The 18,358-nt window shown below is 44.7% G+C and overlaps 1 protein-coding gene across 2 annotated transcripts; it reads right to left on the bottom strand.

Annotated features, from left to right (window-relative positions):
• Nucleotides 1–3,732: 3,732 nt before the first annotated feature.
• PPP5C (protein phosphatase 5 catalytic subunit) lies at nt 3,733–17,502 on the bottom strand. 2 transcript variants are annotated; one of them, XR_006100736.1, is made up of 14 exons: nt 17,271–17,502; nt 14,543–14,784; nt 13,671–13,818; nt 11,992–12,113; nt 11,011–11,076; nt 10,452–10,550; nt 9,569–9,674; nt 9,169–9,311; nt 8,961–9,048; nt 8,353–8,393; nt 7,331–7,509; nt 6,563–6,644; nt 4,620–6,405; nt 3,733–4,260 (listed from the first exon to the last, which is right to left on the bottom strand). XR_006100736.1 is itself a non-coding variant. In XM_042440223.1 (13 exons), the coding sequence occupies exons 1-13, from the start codon at nt 17,407–17,409 to the stop codon at nt 6,343–6,345; spliced, it is 1,518 nt and encodes a 505-aa protein (XP_042296157.1). In that variant the 5' UTR covers nt 17,410–17,502; the 3' UTR covers nt 3,733–6,342. The 2 variants fall into 2 exon arrangements, 1 of the variants encoding a protein (XP_042296157.1); XM_042440223.1 differs by having other exon boundaries at nt 3,733–6,405.
• Nucleotides 17,503–18,358: the final 856 nt, after the last annotated feature.

Below are 18,358 nucleotides of genomic sequence, written 5' to 3'. Positions count from 1 at the left end.
TAACTGCAAAGGAGGACAAGGCACCAGAAAATATAGGGCCTTCCAGAAAAATTGAGTGTATGACCACATAAAAGCTAAAAACACTCATGCTTCTTAGCCTTGTTCCAAATGGAGGTCATTTTGGAATTCACCCTAGACAGATGGTTGAAATGGAGGACAGGTCCTGGAAAAGGAGGACATGTGGTTACCTGATCTTATGCTGTATTTCCTTTCAAAACCTTGACAAGGCTGTGATGGGGAGAAGGTGAGCACTGCTCTCCAAAAAGAAAATTCAAGCCCCAACATAAAGTATTCTTTAAGGCTTCCAATTTCTAGCATTGCAGAGTTTGAGACCCTGAAAATCATTCTCTCCCAGAGCTCTTTTATTCTCGGTACTCATATTCCCTTGGCCACTTTGCTTCCCCATTTTCCTTTGGGTGCCTAAATGCTAGGGGATTTGGGGAACTGTAGTTCTGTGAGACATTTAGCCTTTTCTGCCAGGGAGCTCTGGTGACATGATAAACTACAATTCCCAAGATACCCTAGCAGTGAGCCAAGGCACTTAAAGGAATGTTAAAACCAGATTATTTCTGCAATGTGAATTGGACCAAACCCAGATAGTCAACCGCACCTGCCCAAATTCCCTCTTCTACACAAGGGATAGGATCCTTCCCCAGTTTTCCATCTGGCAACCCTAATCTGGAAGGCCAATGATTCCTCTTTCATTCATTCAGACCTTGAACTCTTCTTTCCTTTTGACTGGGCTGAGAAAATAAAATTCTTGGGCAGCAGTCACCCCAAAAGGAGGGAGGGAAAGCAGACCCTTCTTCCAGCCCTACTACGCTCCCCCTCCTCACATCCCTCCATTTTTGGTATTTGTTTTAAGGCCTAAACAAAAGGTGCCCTCTTGACATCTCTGGTCCAGCTTCTGCAGGGCTCCACAAAGGTTTCTTTGTCCTCTTGGCAGGAATGGAGAGGCTTCAATGCTGGGAAGAGAAAAGCCCAACTGGCCCCAGCCAAGGGGTCAGACCTTTCTCAGGCTTCCCCCAGAAGGAATTAACTCCCCACTGGCCCATGAGCAGCCCTTACGTTGCCTTGAAAAACAAAAATAAAGGTGGATCAGCGGTTTAAAGCTGTCTTGGAAGATCCGGAGGGTTTTTGCCATCTGTCAAAACAATTGCTCCCAACTCAGAGGTGTGTCGGGTTTGGCTTGTTGCAGACCAAGTTGGTTAGGAAAACTGGCCTCTTTCCAGAGTAACTTGGAGCATTTTCTTCCAGAGAGGATGAGAAAGAGAAGCCAGGTGTAGCTTTTGGGGTTTTTTCTTTTAGGGTGCAGTTTGGAATAAACGGGCCGCTTGAAACGGGATCATGGGCAGTTAAGAAAACTAGGCACGTTCGATGTTTTGTCGGCATGTTTTTCTTGAAAACAGAAGCCGAGAGGGAGCCATTTTAGCAATGAAAGTTGGATGGAGCAATAGGAATGGCTCTTGCACTGGGTGAAGGATCACTGATTTGCATTGGTTTGCATAAGCTGTTGGATTTTCCTGTTAATGACAAGTCACCGTATGGTGCCCCCATGAATTTAGAGGCTTTTCTTAGGCAAGGAATCCTCAGAGGTTGTTTTTGGCAGTTCCTTCCTCTGAAATACAGCCTTCAGCACTGGGGATCCCTTCGTGGTCTCCCATCCAAGTATTGTATACTAACCAGGGCTGACCCTGCTTAGCTTCCCAGATCAGACAGAATCTGGTGACTTTAGAATATTTTGGCCTAGAAGGGGGAATCAACAGTGTTGCCATCTGGGTTGAGGAAGAAGAAAGGACAAGAAATCCAATAGATCCAGCCAAAGGTTTGTTGCTAGTAAACAGCATTTTAAGTTTTTGACTTGCTTAGAGTACTGTAAGGATTTTGCAAGCCAACAAGGCATTTTAACGGAGAAAAGTTCATCAGAAAAATCTGTCTGAGAGCGTAATAAAATACAGTATAGGTAATCCAGCTGCAAATAAGCCATATGATATAGAATGTCTAGTTTTTATTTGGTAACGTCCTCTGTTTTTCTTGACTATCCTCCTTTGCAGCTAGGACATCTGGTCACCTTGTGTCAGTCTCAGCCATGCCTTGGATCTGCTTTTCCAAGCATCATGTTCCCATTTTCCTTCCTCGAGGGACATTCCAGTTGCTGCCTGGGCAAGTTGATCCATTTCCCCAACAGTTCTGCCTGGCATTTCCTCCCCGTGTGAACTTGTTTCTTCTTGTTTCTATCCTTCCAGTACATCATACTGTAAAAGGCTTCCTTCCTCTTCCTTTATGGCATTCTTCTGAAGCCAGTGAAGAAGGGGAAGTCATCTCCTTTTTGCGTTAGGCCATCTTTTCCCCCCAGCCATTTCATGCAGAAGCAACACTTTCTATATTAACTGGGCCACCAAAACCAAGCCAAAAAACAGCATAGTGGTTTTCCTGGAACCCATGTAAAAGGGTGTTCAGGCTTTTGCTAGAGCAATAGGGCAGCAAATCAGTTCCATATGCTACGATGATTGATGACACCAACCATCCACATTAGGAGGAGGATATTTGTAGTGGATCTCCAACATGGAATCCATTTGTACAGGAATAAGACCCTGAGTCTTACTGGCTGAGCAGCCTTGGATTAATTGCAATTGCAAACACTGGCCAAATATTTGATTATGGATTGCCTTTATTACCATAAAGGGAAAGACTGTGGACTCAGCACAGTTCAAGTTGTGACACTGTAATATTATGTAGTATTCCTTTATATTAAAGAATATTTGCTTTTGTGGTATTTGTATAGTGGTTTTTGATTTAATAATACTAAAATTGTAAAAATGTTGTTATAGCTGGCTTATATCTGATGATTATTGGGTAAATAGGTTGCTGTTGTCTGCCTTCAAGTCGTTTTTGATTTATGGCAACCCTAAGGCGAACCTATCATGGGGTTTTCTTGGCATGATTCCTCAGAGGTTTACCATTGCCATCCTCTGAGGCTGAGAGAGTGTGACTTGCCCAAAGTTACCTATTGGGTTTCATGGCCAATTTGGAAATCGAACGCTGGCTTCGATTGTAGTCCAGCACTCAAAAACACTACACCACTGGCTACCATAGTAAATAGGTATATCCAAACTGTATACGTCTGGGGTTAATTTATTCTATTTTGTATGCAGGAATAAGACCCAGCATTTCCTGAGGCTCATATTTTTTCATCTGGAAATCTGGGCACTAAAGTAGCTAATTATTTTACCACAAGGTGGCAGTGATCCTTTTGGAAAGTGATCATCTCACAACGTCTCAGTTTGGGTGGCCAAGCTGTTGTTGTTCTTGTTGTGTGCCTTCCTTCAAGTCCGTTCCAATTTATGGCGACCCTAAGGCTATCACAGGGAAACAGATATTTTTAGTGCTTTTTATTTGCTTTAGTGAATATCTGGTCAAAACATGGAGCAAAAATATGTAAACCGAGCTGTAATTCCTGCTAATCCAAAATTTCTTTAAAACCTGACTCAAATCTAGCATTAAAACTTGGAATTATATTCTTAAATATATTTACTCAACAAGAATATTGAAGTTACATTTTACTCCAGTAGACTCTCAATTCACCAAGGCAAACAAACAGTTATAAAGCTAGATTTTAAAAAAAAATTACCTTTTATATAAATTGTAATGCAAAAAGGGGCTCAGACAAACGCTTTATGTTAAGGAAACTCATGTGACTTAACCTCCAAAAGGCAGAAAGAAAGCCCTACAGATCTTTCAATAGTTACTTTATTTTAACATCTTTTGTTTAATTACAGACAGTAAAATAGCTCAGTAGATAGGAGGGCAAGTGGAAAAGGAATCCTGGATGTATAAAAACCCTCCATGGTCATCATGGAAAAACAACATCCAAAGTGCTTCTGGAATTATTCGCTGGTTTCTCTTTCTTTTTCGGCCACAAAAGAAAAAAAAGCAGCTTCGTTTGGGTTTGGGAAAGCCAAAATGACACTTCCTTCCCAGAACAAGAATGGGAGGTCCACCAAGGTGTGGGGGCAATAGGGCTTGGGGTGAGGCGAGAAGGAAGAAAAACCTATAGACATCACCACCCTGTTTCCTTTAACCGTTTCCATAGCAGGAATGGACCCTAGTGGCCAGATCTCCCACCCTAGACTTTTGTGCCTTATTTTGGGTGAAAAAGAAAAACATAAGAGGTTGGGGAGGGGAAGAAGGATGGATGATTAGCCACCACAAATTCTGAAGTCAGATAAGACAGGCCCTAACCTCATATCCACTGTTAGGCTAAGATATAGTGGCTCTGGTCTTGGTCACAATCTCTCTCAGTCTCCCAAGCCCAATGAGATGTCTAAACTGGAAGGTCCCTTAGAACACCAACAGATCCAGACCTTCCCAAGACACCTGACTGGAACACATCCTGGCCTAAGAGAGAAAAGTCACACTACACAGATGAATGTCCACCTCTCACATCACTTACACTGTCTTAAACTAGGAGACAGGTGAGGCTGGAGCACTGGGGTCCACCAAGCCATAAGGGCCAGTCCTAGACTCCTCTTCTTCCACTTATTGGAAACCTCCTTGCAATCCTGAAAAACTGCCACCAGAGAGGTAACTTCCTCCAGCCAACATTTGCTCATGTTTACCTCCTTCTGGTGAATTGAAGCCCAGAGAACTGAGAAAAGCAGCCAGGGACATGCAATCTCCAGGCCAAGTTGTGCCCCTGCACAAGTCACTAGCAGCACCCAGGTTGCCCACCACTGCTGGCTTTGAGATGGAAGGAGTAACCCACTCATACAGGTTGACACAAGACCTGCTCCCTCAGCCTCAAAACTTATAGTAGTAGTTTTCCAGTGGTGTCTCCTATGTCAGTGGGATGCTGAAACAATTCCAGATTTTGGCTGGCTTTAAAAGAGCCAGGCCTAATTAGTATTGACACCAGTATTGGATTCGTCACTTCGTTCACATGGAAGTGCCCAGCTGCAAATGCAGCTTTCATTTATCAAAATATGAAAACTGGTAGGTAGGAGTGTATCATAGGAGAGTTATAAGCATACTTGATGGAAGCAGGAAACAACAAGGAAGGGAGGGAGAGAGAGAGAAATAGCTGGCCAATGACTGAAAGACCTTTCCTTCCCTCCCAGAAATTATGCCATGAGAAGGCAACAATTTCTGGAAATACACCACTGCCTTAATCCAATATTTGTTTCCCCTCGTGGGACTGGCATCCTGTTGCTGATTTGCACATGTGTAAGGGGAGATTACATGTATGTAAATCTCTTTTTGGAAGGGGCATAGAGACCTATTCTCTTGCTCTTGTACTCTGTCCAAGGTCCTCCCATGTCTGGTAGCTGTCAAGCTCTGGGAGTGGGGGAAGCTGCTGCTACTACTTCTCCTCACATGGAAATTGGGGTGTGTGTGTGTGTGTGTGTGTGAATTCAGCTCATAAAGATCTGGCTGCTCTGATCTCCTGGGGAAGGAAAAGGCAGGTGCACTCCACTTGAGATTACACCCTCATTTCTCTTTCCTCATAACCAAGTTGAGACCAGCTGATTCTCTATAGTCTGATTTGCTTCCTTGTTCCCGTCCTCATCCCGCCAATAAGTGATAGCAGAAGGGTCTGCTCCTGAAGTTTGACAGCTGCCGGGCTGTGGGAGGACACAGAACTGAGCATGTGAAACTATGTGCATATGTAGGATCTCAGCTGTAGAATGTGCCATCAACCAAACCATTTGCTTTGCTGCAATGGAACAAAATGCAGCACATTGGAGAAGAAATGTGGGTAGGAGGCTTGCAGCCCAAAAACTGCCTTGCTCTGCCGTGCAAGGGGGAGAAGATCCCCACTGGCCAAAGGAGAGCTTCTCCCTCTCTATCTCACCCTGCATCCCCTGCACTCTCTGATGGATATAAGTATGGAAAGGAAGAGTCTAATCAAGTTGGTAAAGAAGGAGGAGTAGAAGAGCAGTGGGAAAAGAAAACCAGACCGTAGGAATAAATACAATCTTCCAATATATATTAAAAAAATGTTTGTTACACTCTGGCTGCCAACTTCTCCTGTGTGCACACGCACCGTCGCTAGTGCATAAAAAAGAAAAGAGGGGCTGAACCCTGGATTGGTACCTGTCCTGGGGGGTTTACGGGTAGTGTTACATATGCGATCCCATCCCAGTTCAGGGCTTATCACCTACTTTCTCTCCATTCTCCTGCTCCCTTCAATAACCCCTGCTTTGAAGTGAAGGCTGATGTTCGAAGAAATTTTTAAAAAAAGGAAAAAAGAAAGAAAACCATTGTTGTTTGCCTAGCGCATGGTCTCCAGACAGGGGGGAAGAGGGGAGGCAGGGGTGAGAGCCAGCAGAGGTGACAGGCGGCTTACATCATCCCCAGCTGCAGCAGTGAATTGGCATACATCATTGGCTTGACGTTCGGATGAGGCTGGGAAAAGAGGAGGAGAACCGTGGTGAGCAAACACACCTCCCTGCCTCCAGACAGGAATCGCCCACAGAAGGCAAAGCTCTAGGGCAAAGTGAAGGAAAGGAAACATGCGCTCATAAACACCCATGGGTGATGCCCCACAAGACAAAAGACTCACCACTGCTGTGAACTGGTGAAATTCTGGTCGCAAGTCTGAGCCTTTCAAGTGGATGTAGGAACCTTTATTGCCCATCTGGTCACTGGTAAGAAATGGTCAAGAAAGGAGAGGAGAGATTAGTACAGTCATTCTCAAACAGGGGAAAGAAGAAGGGAAGCTGCCACCAGAAACAGGTCTGAGTGGTATGTGTGCAGAGGTGCATCCATACTCCTGCCGCATGGATGACAGGGAGTCAGGAGGGGGAGAAATGGTATGACAGGACCATGCTGTGTTCTTAGGCGTCTTTTCAAGTTGACTCCTTGATAAAATAAGATTTCTTCAGAGGCTTACATTGCTTTCCTCTCAGTCTGAGAGAGCATGACTTGCCCAGAGTCACAAAACAGGCTTAAACAGCTGAGTGGGGATTCAAAACCTGGTTTCTCACAGTTTAATACAACACTTGAATCTGGCTCTAAAAAAAACAGCAGGGAGTGTTCTTGCATAGACTTATTCAGAGGATGTTTCCCACTGCCTTTCTCTGAAGCAGAGAGAGTGTGACTTGCTCAAAGGCACCCATTGGGTTTCTCCAGCTGAGAAGCAATTTGAACCCTGGTCTCCCAAAATCCTGGTCCAGTACTCAAGACACTATACCATGCTGGTTTTCAATCTATGACAGAGCCACAGTTCCTTAAAAATTAGCAAACAGTTTTCATCTTAAGGGCAGCACTTCATCCAAAGAGTACCACAACCATCATGCTGCAGGAAAAGTCTGGTCACTCATTCACTCACCAGTAGTTGGGGGCTGAGAAAACAGTGACACACTTGCCATCATGTGCCACCTCATATCCCTCGGGCTTGACTTCGTGGCTGCGGATGATGTAGTCTAAATGGTTGCGTTCCAGGAAGCTTTTGGTGACGTCAGGCCCGAACTGACAGCTCACACCGCGTTTGCTGATTGACCGGCCATTCTGGAGGCAATAAACGATAAGAAAGCAACAACTAGGTCAAACATATCTAAATGAGGAAGGGAAGGTCTGTTTCCCCACTCAGGAAAATGACACCACCAACTTATTCACAGGTGATACTCCAGCCCTGGGCTCTAGTCCCTTGGCAGAACACAAGGGAATCTGAAAGGCAATGCGCTTATGTGTCTAATCTGTTGGTTATATTCTAATGTGCTACTGCTGTTCACAATGAGAAATCAGTGAGATATTATTGTTGATGTTATTATATTTGTTGTTGCAGCTACTTTTCTCCATCTTTAATAGCAACATGACTTGAGGAAATCTTATGGATGAAAATGGGATTCACCTATCAAGTTTCTGCCTTCTGCTTGAAGGTGCAAACATAATTCAAGATGGAGCTCAAATGGAGAGGTATACTGAAGGGTGTGTGGGCCTCCTTCTTATAACTTCCTCATACTACTTTTCCTAAACAAGGCCAGAGTGGCTCCACTAACCTTATTTAAACTTTTAGAGGTCCCTCACCACCATCTATCCTAAAATAACAGGCAGCTTGGCATGTATACATTTGCAACGTATTCCTCATTTGCAACCTGGCCTGGCTCAGGCTGGACGGTGGAGGGAAGAGACTTGCTTGGATGCCTGCCAAGAAGTATGGCAACAAAAGGGTTCTGACTGATATCAAAGGTGGCCTGAAGCGTGAGTCGAGAGGAAGTAGGTGGCTCCAGCAGGTCAAGCGTACCAAAGGGTGACTCAAGGAGGCTTGGTGCCCAGGACACAGATGATTTTGAGTGGTTGAACCAGGTTAAAAATGCAGGTAAACTGGGTGAATTGCCAAAGCAGACTTACCTGAGGTTGAGGGTCTGACCAGAGTAAGTCACACATGGGACCTGCCAATGAGAATATCAGAGGTCAACTAAACAGACTGCGGAGAAGAGGAAACACAGAAAGGTACAACTAGTAACTAGGACTGGTGTGCCCTCAAACACTGGCAAATAATAAATGAGGTAGATATTAGAATTTTATTCATTTATATCCCACCCTTTCTCCAATACTGGAATCAGATTAAATCAGATTAAATTAAGCAGTGTGTGTGTGTTTGTTATTAATGTATAAAAGTATCTGTATTACAAATACCTCTGTAAGGTACAGATGGCAAACTCCATGTGTAAAGATGTATTTGAAAAATGTAATTAAGATGGCACCCGCTGTGACTCAGCTCTCACATAATAAAAAAACAGAAAGTTATGTTTTGTTGTTGTTTGGAACTAATGATTTTTCTTCTTCTGAAGTGCAAATTTATGCACATATTAAACAAACAAACATGCCAAAACTGAATTAAGATTTCATCAGTTGGGCAACAGCCCTTGAAGGGGATCAGACTATCCCACTTAGAAGTGCTGTTCCACCCCATTAACCTGTACCTTGAGTTCACCACCCCATCTTTTCATGCCCACCTGAATCTGGAGGTTGCCGATTCCTCTCGATCTTCCTGATATCATCTAATGTTACTCCATCTTCACTGAAAAGCCCACCATGCATTATCTGGAGAGGAGGAGGAGAAAGAACAGGCCAGGCTCAGCAAGGGTAAGAATACCCTGAAGAGAGGACCCCTCGATGACCTGGGCTTTCCAATCCAATGAGCCCAGCCCATAACCTCCTTACCAAGATTTTGCCATTAATGCAGTGCGCCAGAGGTAGCCATTCAAAAACTTCACTGAACAGTTCAAACATCTGGGCTGTGTATTTGGCTTTGACCTCGCCTTCAAACCCATAAATTTGATTCATATTGTCTGTTTCGTGGTTCCCTGGAAAGGTAGGCAAGGGGAATCAAGAGAAAACAGAAGCCAAAATGAAGACAGCTTTTTTGACTGCACTAATTTTCCAACCCCAGGCAACGGCTCCCATTTGGCCACCTTAGCATCTCTAGACATCCAAAACAACATGAAGGTACAACACACACGCACAACCACCATCCTAAATTGAGAACTGATCAGAATATCATTTTAGGTTTTGAAATAACAATGAGGCATGTGTCCTCAGCAGGGGAGGAGAAGGCCCTTACCTCGAAGTAGGTGGAAATGATCTGGATATAGCAACTTAAAACCAAACAATGTTAATATCACCTCCACAGAGAAGGAGCCACGGTCCACAAAATCCCCATTGAATATCTGCAGTGGTGAAGAGGCCATGCTTAAGAAAAATAAATTATGCCTTGTTGGGAGAAACAGCCATTTCATTTTCAATCTGGACACATTTTTACCTTCTTTTCTCCACCTTTCTTTCTTTTAACCTACACTCTAAATGGCTCTTCCTTCCCAAGATGCACTACATCCCACCCAGAGCTGTTGCAAAAGAAACCAAGATGAACATTAACCAAAGGACAGAGCAGAGTAACCATTGTGCCAAACATAGAAAGCAGGTTAGTGACAGCCACTTTTGAGGAGTTCATGAAACAGTGATTAAAGTAACTGAATAGTACTATGCATGGGAAACAATTGGATCCTGCTCTTTGAGTAGAAGGGGTTGGGAAGGAATCATACATCAAACTTCCAGAACAATCCAGTTCTCTCTCACACAACTATTAAAGTAAATTGGGAGGAAACAAAAAATGTTCCTCTCATGTATTCCCCATTCCAATCCACATTTCCCTCTCTTCCCCAGTTTCTTTCTCTCCTTCAGGAAATCCAGGTAACCACTTTTCTATTCATTGCTTATTCTTGCTTTTTATTTCATTAGCCAATCCATTTGCAATTTCCTTTCCAAAAATGAGTATTTGTCCCTAGAATTCAACAGTCACCACAACCAAAGCCAAACCCCAAACTGGGCTGGCTAGAAACTCAAGAGCATTTTGCTAAAAATTGCTGCCAGCAGAGTGACCCCTATTTCAATCCAAGGAGAGGAATAGATCAATACAGCGACCCAGGAGGAGTACCAAGAAAGGATACATATGGATTTGTTTCTGACGGCAGCCCATTCAACTCAAATATATTCAGGAGGTCGTAATACTGCCCATGGGTATCTCCACAGACTGTGATTCTCTCTGTCTGGAACAAAGGAACAGGAGAGAGGAGAAGGCACAAAGAGACAGCAGAGGGAAGAGAAATCAGGATAAATCAAAGATATTTACTTGTAATTAGCTCTGAACAATTCTCCACCATTTAATTCAAAGAATCACATGGCTGTGCTTCAAATTAGTAGAGGTGAGAGGGGAATGTTCTTTAGATTCCCTTCCCTGTCCCCATACACATCAGGAACAAAAGGATTTTGGACCATCTTGCCAAAAGCAACTACACAGAACTCTCTAGGAGGATTCACACAAATTTAGGGAACGGACCACAAAGTAGACCAGCACTCCCAACCCAGCGCCACAAGATGCTGTACAGAGGAATGTAGATGTGTTTTAAAGGTTGAAAACCTCAAGAGTTCCCAAAACCAGGTATTACAGGGTAAGCTGTACCTACATCTTCTGACATTTAAATTTTGGATGCAAAGACACACACTTACTTCTTTTAACGTAGTTTCTACTAGGGTGGGGAGTTTCGATAGCACCTCTTTTACTTGCACCAAGATCTGCAAGAGGGAAAAGAGAAGTCATAGAGAGAACAGGCAAGGTGAAAGCTGAGAAAAGATTAATGCAATCAAGAGGAAAGAAAGAATCAATAAAGATTGTAAATACTGTTTAGATCAGTTTAGATTCTGGGTTGCATTACACATTTAATTAGTAACATTTTAAATTAAAATTTGCCTTCATGATTGCAAACAATTTTCAAAAAGGCTAAGAATGGTCTTGTAGCCTCTTATAAACCATCAGTGTCCATAAAACCTTCTGCCATAATAGATTTGCTAGTCTTTAAAGTGCTACAAGGCCTTGTCATTTTTTTTTTTAAATTGTGGCTACTACTATGGAAGTTAAAAAAACAAAACAAGAGGAATAGCTATATGGATCACAATGATTAAGGATTACAAAGTGAGAGATAGTTGGACAAGGAACCCAGCGATAATGATCCCCCAGTTTCCTCATCATTTTCTTCATGCCCTCCCCACACCTTACTGCAGTGCAAGAAAACACATGCCTTGCATGCATTCTTCAGAGTGTCAGATTTGGAGGACTATCAGAATTTGCTGTTCAGGCCCTGGGGACTCAATCACACATAGTCGCCTGTGCTTGTTGGCTGTGTAAAAGTTACATGGATGGAGTCTGAGCAGCAGTATGAAAAATAACCAATGGGAAACTCATTCCAAATAGGACAGACAATCTCCCTGGGTTGCATCTCCAAGTATGCAATGGTCTCTTTTTACCTGAATTACTTAGGCAAACAACCCAGTGAATCTCCACCAATCTCATAGCCCAAGGCAAATTCAGCATGCCCTTTCCGCCCATTACATTAAGCCTACTTATATAAGCAATTCTCTCTGAATCCAGCATTATTGCAGCAGTTTGCCCTTGTGACAGGTCTTAAGGAGCAGAGTAAGAAGAGGCATTACCTGGTAGGCACACTTCCTGTGAAGCTTCTTTTGATCTTTGTACCACTGCATTAACTCCTTCATGAATTCAAGAGTCACCTTCCCATTGTCCAGCTTTGGGCCACTGTATTCATCCTCAATGGCTGCAGAGCGCAGGAGGAACAATTTTAAAAAAGGATGAAATGGTTAGAGGGGCAGAAGGGCAGGACGAGCCTAGCTTTGCGCAAGGGTTCTGCCCAAGTAATATAAAATGAGGGAACATAAACAGAGCCACACAGACTCCAACCAAAGTCCTACTTAGTCCAACATTCTGGTCACACAGCAACTGACATCCATCATATCTGACAAGAGGCCACATGGGATATTGTCCATCACTTTCCTGAAGGCAGGAGCAGAATACAGTGGGGAAAAGAGTTCAACCTTCAGGACAGTGCTGCTGCCACAAATACTGTGCCCAAACGGTAATTAAAAATCAGGACCCTGCCTTCTTGGAATTTAAGGTCGAAGTGTCAGGCATGAAGCATAGTCATTTCCTTCCCTACATCATCTCCCTCAGCTATCTTGAAACACATTCAGGGGTAAGAGAAGGGTGATGCATGCAGAAATTTAAAATTCAGACTTCGGGCGCATCCAGGATGCAACTGTGCCATAGTTTAGTCCAGACACAGGGATTAAGGGATCCTGCTCGTGCCAGCAGCTGGCCCATTGCAAAGAGTTTCCTATTTATTTTTACTGATTGAGCCTCTCCATGCTATGTATTTATGATATGAGGTTTTGATCTATTTTGGGAACTGGCAGGAAAACCTTGGCACAGTCACCTGTGTGAAGCAACATTAGTCACTAACAGGAAAAGGCCAGGGCTCCCTTGGAAAGGAAGGACATTCTGAGACTCACGAGGCACAAGGCCTCCTCTCAAGCACCCATTTCTTAGCCAGACCATGAGCAGGCTTGCCAGAGAGTAAGACAGGGTACGTACATATCACAGCATTAAGAAGCTTCAAGCAGAAAACCTTTAACCCAGGAATATTCAAGTTCTATAGAAGGTCAAGACTTCCTCAGCATACAAATGAATATATCTACAGCCCAAATAAAGTTTATTTTCAATCACCATCTTTCACGGAACCCTGCCTTAACTCTGCCCCAAAATCCTGTGCAATGAGCATGAATTTCAAGGCAGATATGTAAAGACCCCTCCAAAATGATTCTGAAAGCATAACTTGCGAGTATAGAAAAATCTGAGAACTGCTGTTCTCAAGGCCAGCAGCCAGCAGATGGACAGAGAGCACAAACACTACAGCAGCAGTTAAACTAGGATGTTCAGATACAGCTTGCTAATGGCCAGGCGGCTTTCCCAAATTTAGAAAGATGTAAGGGATGCTGGGTATCTAGGCCCTGTGGCTCACAGTCAAGGACTACAGCACTAAGGACAACATGAAAGGACTTGTTCCTGCCTCCAGCAGCTCAACCTCTTTGCCTTTGAATATTGCCATGTGGATATGGTCCTCTTGTTGATGCCTGTCACAATTGCTAATGCCACCAGCTTTAGTAACGGGGTACCAATTAAGCCCATCTTGTAGAGACCAAAAGGAAACCTGTAGTTCTCCTCAAGGTCTCAATGGCCCCTGGGCACCCTGCTTGCATTCAACCCACATACAAACCCTTCAATCTTCACTTGAACAGCCTCCCCTGCTACAACTCACTCATGCTCTCAATGTCCAGGGAGTCAACCACAGACCGCTTGTGCTCGTCGCTGGCAATGGCGCGCTCGAAAGCCTTCTGCTTCACAATCTTGTTACATTCTTGGTACTTCATCTTGGCATCCTTGTCATTCGGCTTCACCTTAACAACCTGGGCAAGGGAGGGGGGGAGAGGACCCCACTTATATTTACAAAATCTATAGTTATGCATTTGTGTGTAAAACCATCCCTGTCCATTTCCCCATGCTGTCCTCTCTCATATACACAATTCCAAGGCACATTCCTCAGTTTCACAACTGGAGATGACTTGGAGATGGAATCAGGTTGTTGAGGCAGTGTCCTCTCTCACCTCACCCTACTTTAGAATGTAAAGGTATTTCGTAGTACCTTTGATACTAACTGAAAGAAAGAAGCTAGAAGTATGAGCTTTCGTAGACTTGAGTCTACTTTCTCAGGTGCAACTTCTTTCTTTCAGTTTGTCTCAACGGTGCTAAAAGATCGCTTTGCATAATGATTTCCTAAATTTTCCAGAGTTTGGGGAACATAAAAATAAGGAATTTCTCATGCAACCCTCAAAGAAGTTATGTTATTAATTACCTTTGACATATACTAATGTAAATGAGAGATGATCTTCTGCCTCCCACTCTCAAGTCTTCTGTACACAATGAAGGACTTGGGTGAGGAGCAGGGGTTGGAAACAACCACAAGTAAATGGCTGGGTAGTAAGTAAAGCTTACTTTACTCTGTGGACCCTGCAACTGCAACATCTTCATAATGTAACTCCAAGCAAACTAAAAAGCTCCTCTCATATTGAGGCAACCTCAGAAACTTCAAAGGAAGGGAGATGACCACTTCTTCCTGACCTTCCCACTCACCGTCTCATAGTCCCGCAATGCCGCCTTGAATTTGCCCAAGGCCATGTTGCTGGTGGCCCTCCTATAATAGCCTTTGATGTATTTCTTGTCCAACTCAATGGCCTTGGTGGCATCAGCAAGAGCGTAGCCGTAGCACTCTGTCCGCAGGTATGCCAAGCTCCGGTTGCCATAATAAATGGCATTGGTGGGATTCAGTTCAATGGCCTGGGTGTAATACTTCACGGCGTTCTCATAGTCCTTTGCTAACAGGGAGGGAGGGAAAGAGGAAAAAGCAGAAATGAGCCTTTATTGGGGCTGTATTATGTTACTAACATAACACCCATAAGCAAACATGCTACATAGTCCAAAGCTGCTTCTGATGAGAGGTTCATACAAGGGAAAGCTAAGGCTTGTGTGATGCTTTTCTGTTGCTTACACATAGGAGAGCATCCAACACATTGAGAAGAACATAGAGCAGAGTGATCAGGTCAGGCTACCTCAGACGTCTCCTGCTTTCTCATGAGGATAACACACTCCTAACATAGTGACCGGGAGCAATCTAAGGCTGCATCTACACTGCAGAATTAATGCAGTTTGAGACCATGTGCAATCACCTCCCCCACTACAAAATGTAAGCTGCTACATGTTTATAAACTCAAACATAAAAAACACATTAAACCACAATAACTATTATGCAAACATGGACTGAGTTATTGCAGAGTCTATGGCACAGTCCATGCATAAGTAACTAATGCAGAAGTTAAACAGAAACATGCGTATTTGTATCTGCATGGGATTGCCGTCTCCCACCGCTGAATCTTTAAAAGCCAGAATGAAACACAGCCTAAGGCTCTATAAAAAAACTGTTTTGGGGCACAAGCCAGACTAGCCAAGGATTAAAAGCAGTCACACTATGGAAGTTGGCAAAAGTGCGACTAAATGCAGCGGAGAGTCCAAAATGACTCAACGGTTTAATTACAGCCTTCATCACAATGTGTCCTGAGGACACAAGCAAAGGGTTGCAAGGAAAGAGACTCAAGTGCAAGAGCTAGTTTGCAAGGAAGATTTGGGGACACAGAAGAATACAGACTCATCATGGCCCACCTGGAAGAAATCTGTTTCTGCTACATCCCAAGATTGAGTCTCCTTTATCCAAAATGGTTGGGACTTAAGTGTTTTGGATTTCAGAATATTCACATAGACATAATGAAGTATCTTAGAGATACAAACTGAAACATGAAATTCATTTATGCTTTGTATACACCTTCTATGCACAGCCTGAAGGTAACTTTATGCATAATGTTTTTAATAACTGTGTGCATGAAACAAGGTGTGCCTGCCCTGAGCCATCATCAGAAAGCAAAGCTGTCACTATGTCAGCCATCCATGGGGACGATTTTGGGTCTCTGGATAAGGGATGCTCAACCTGTACTGCCCAAGGTTTCTTTCCTCTGTTTCTGAAAAGGCAACGCTTTGGTTCACAGAAAGCTGCCTCCCGATGAATCCAACCTTTCATGCAAACAAGTAACTGGAAATGAAACAGCACATCTTTCTATAAAATCACCAGACTCCAAGGAACTGCTAGTCAGCTCTATAAGTCCATCAGCCCCAGAGATGACAATGCCTTTAACTGCTAATCCTATGAATGGACCGCAATGCTCGCTCCCTGGAAAGATCATTCTAGTGGATGTGTGGACAATGTGTTGTGTTAGCACAGCCTGCCCATGTACAATGAGATAGAAGGTTGCATCCCTTCTGTAGGTGAGAGAGGGGCAATGATGGTCCGACTGCCCTGTTCTCCTGTGAAACCCTCCCTTCATACCTCTCCAGTTGAGAAGCTGGAACATGTCCAGAGGAGGGCAACCAAAATGGTGAAGGGTCTGGAAGCCATGCCCTGTGAGGAGAGACTTAGGGCGCTGGGAATGTTTAGTCTGATGAAAGGAAGGTTAAGAGTGTAGATGAGAGTCATGTTTAAATATCTGAAGGGGTGTCATACTGTTTTGTTCCAGGGCTCCAGAGACTAGGGCAAGGAGCAAGGGATTCAAGGTACAGGAAGAGAGAATCCACCTCAATCTCAGGAGGAACTTCCTGAGGGTCAGAGCTGTTTGATGGTGGAAGACACTCTCCTTCTTTGGAGGTTTTTAAACAGAGGCTGGATGACTGTCTCTTGGGGGGTGCTTTGACTGTGAGTTCCTGCATGGCAGGGGATTCCTGCCTCTCCTCCCCCTAAGAAAGGAGATCCCTCCTTAAAGGGTTCATCTAGACTAACCCAGCTATATCTTTGTGCCCTACCTCCATGAAATATATCTACATACACATGGTATATATCTCCTGCCTCTCTTAAAGAAAAGGGCACTCCCCAGTCTCCCGCTCCTTCCTTAGACTGACCATCCCACAATCCACACACAGAGCCACTTGCAGGGATTGCTCCCCAAAAGCAAGACCTCCAAGGGCTGCACCCTGGGATTTGTGAGGCTAAAGCAAATGACAGCACTTGCCCATAGGGAAACACAGGGCAACACCTGGCCATAGGGATACACAAGCCCTGATCCCCAAACTGTGGACTTTACCTCCCAGAATCCCACACTGAGGCTTCTGGGAGCTGGAGCCCAAAGTCTCTTAAAGGGCACAATCTGGGGATCACTGATTGCCATACATAGGGAAACACTGACTGGAGAATACCTGTCCATAGGAGAACATTGGGCAAGCAATTCCAAGGTCTCTCATTGGCCCCGCCCCCTTCCCCTACCTTTGAAGTAATCGTTCGCTTGGGTCTTGAGGGACTCGGCCTGCTCCATGGCTCCCGGCTCGCCCTCCTGAGGCGGCCGCCCGGAGCCCCCTCCGCTGCCGGCGCCGCCGCCACTCTCCGCCCGCTCTCCCTCCGCCATCGCCGCCGGGCCGTAAAGCGAGCCGCCCTGACCACCGCTGAGGGCGGCGGGAGGGGGGATACCAACAGCCGTCAAGCGCGGCCGCCGTCGCAAAACGCCGCCTAGCGGGAATGGGGGCGGGGTTAAATTTGGCGCATGCGCAGAAACGACACCAAAAGGAATCCTTGGTTCCCCTTTCCCTGTAGCCAGGGGGCGGGGCCTTGGCGGAGGCGCGTCATCACCATAGAGAGGGGATTCCTTCTACAGAGGCGGAGGGGAAGGGTGAGCTAGAGCGTCCCCGCCTCTGATTGGTTGGAGCAACGTTCGAAAGCGCTGTGATTGGTTTTGGGAGGTGCCTGGTGGCTTGGAATTGGACAGCGCCGAGCGGGAACGCGATTGGTTGATGTTGGATGACGTCAGTTGTATTTGAGTGTTGTCTGGCTCAAAGCTATGGAATTCTGGGAGTTGGTGCCACAATAAACTACAATTCCCAGGATTCCCTAGAACTGAGCCTGGCCCTAGAGGCTTAAAGTTGCACACTGTAGGCAGGTTTTATCTCTTATCTTGTTTTTATGACAATGTAAAAAGTACAGCGCTATAGAAATAGACTTTAATAAGAATAATAATTTAAACTACAAGAATAATGGAGTTTGGCGCCATTTGCGAGTGTTGCCGCTCCATCCTGTTAAATCCTGGGATTCAACTTGCTTCTCACACAAGGCCTCTAGCCTTCTCTGCCAAGGAGTGATGGTGGGTCACAGAACTACAAATCCCAGGGTTCTGTAGGATGGAGCCCTGGCTTAACAGCCCGGTCCCTATGCCTTTGCGTTCAAGTAAATAGACACAATGTTAATGGTAACGGAAATATTGGGAGATTCAGGGTGTGAATGGAGGAAAGGAGGACTCACACGACGGGACGCACTAAAGCAAATGACAGAACTTGCCCATAGGGAGACATTACTTGCCTATA

The sequence above is a fragment of the Sceloporus undulatus genome, chromosome 9 (assembly GCF_019175285.1).
Source record: "Sceloporus undulatus isolate JIND9_A2432 ecotype Alabama chromosome 9, SceUnd_v1.1, whole genome shotgun sequence".
Taxonomy (NCBI): domain Eukaryota; kingdom Metazoa; phylum Chordata; class Lepidosauria; order Squamata; family Phrynosomatidae; genus Sceloporus; species Sceloporus undulatus.
This window is presented reverse-complemented; position numbering and strand designations above follow the sequence as displayed.

Excerpts from the sequence above, each read along its gene's own strand:
- PPP5C (XM_042440223.1), bottom strand. The coding sequence starts at position 17,409 with ATGGCGGAGGGAGAGCGGGCGGAGAGTGGCGGCGGCGCCGGCAGCGGA. Across the intron at positions 10,551-11,010 it reads TAGAAACTACGTTAAAAGAA|ACAGAGAGAATCACAGTCTG; the intron begins GTAAGTGTGTGT and ends CCTTTGTTCCAG. Across the intron at positions 6,406-6,562 it reads TTCACCAGTTCACAGCAGTG|CCTCATCCGAACGTCAAGCC; the intron begins GTGAGTCTTTTG and ends CTCTTTTCCCAG.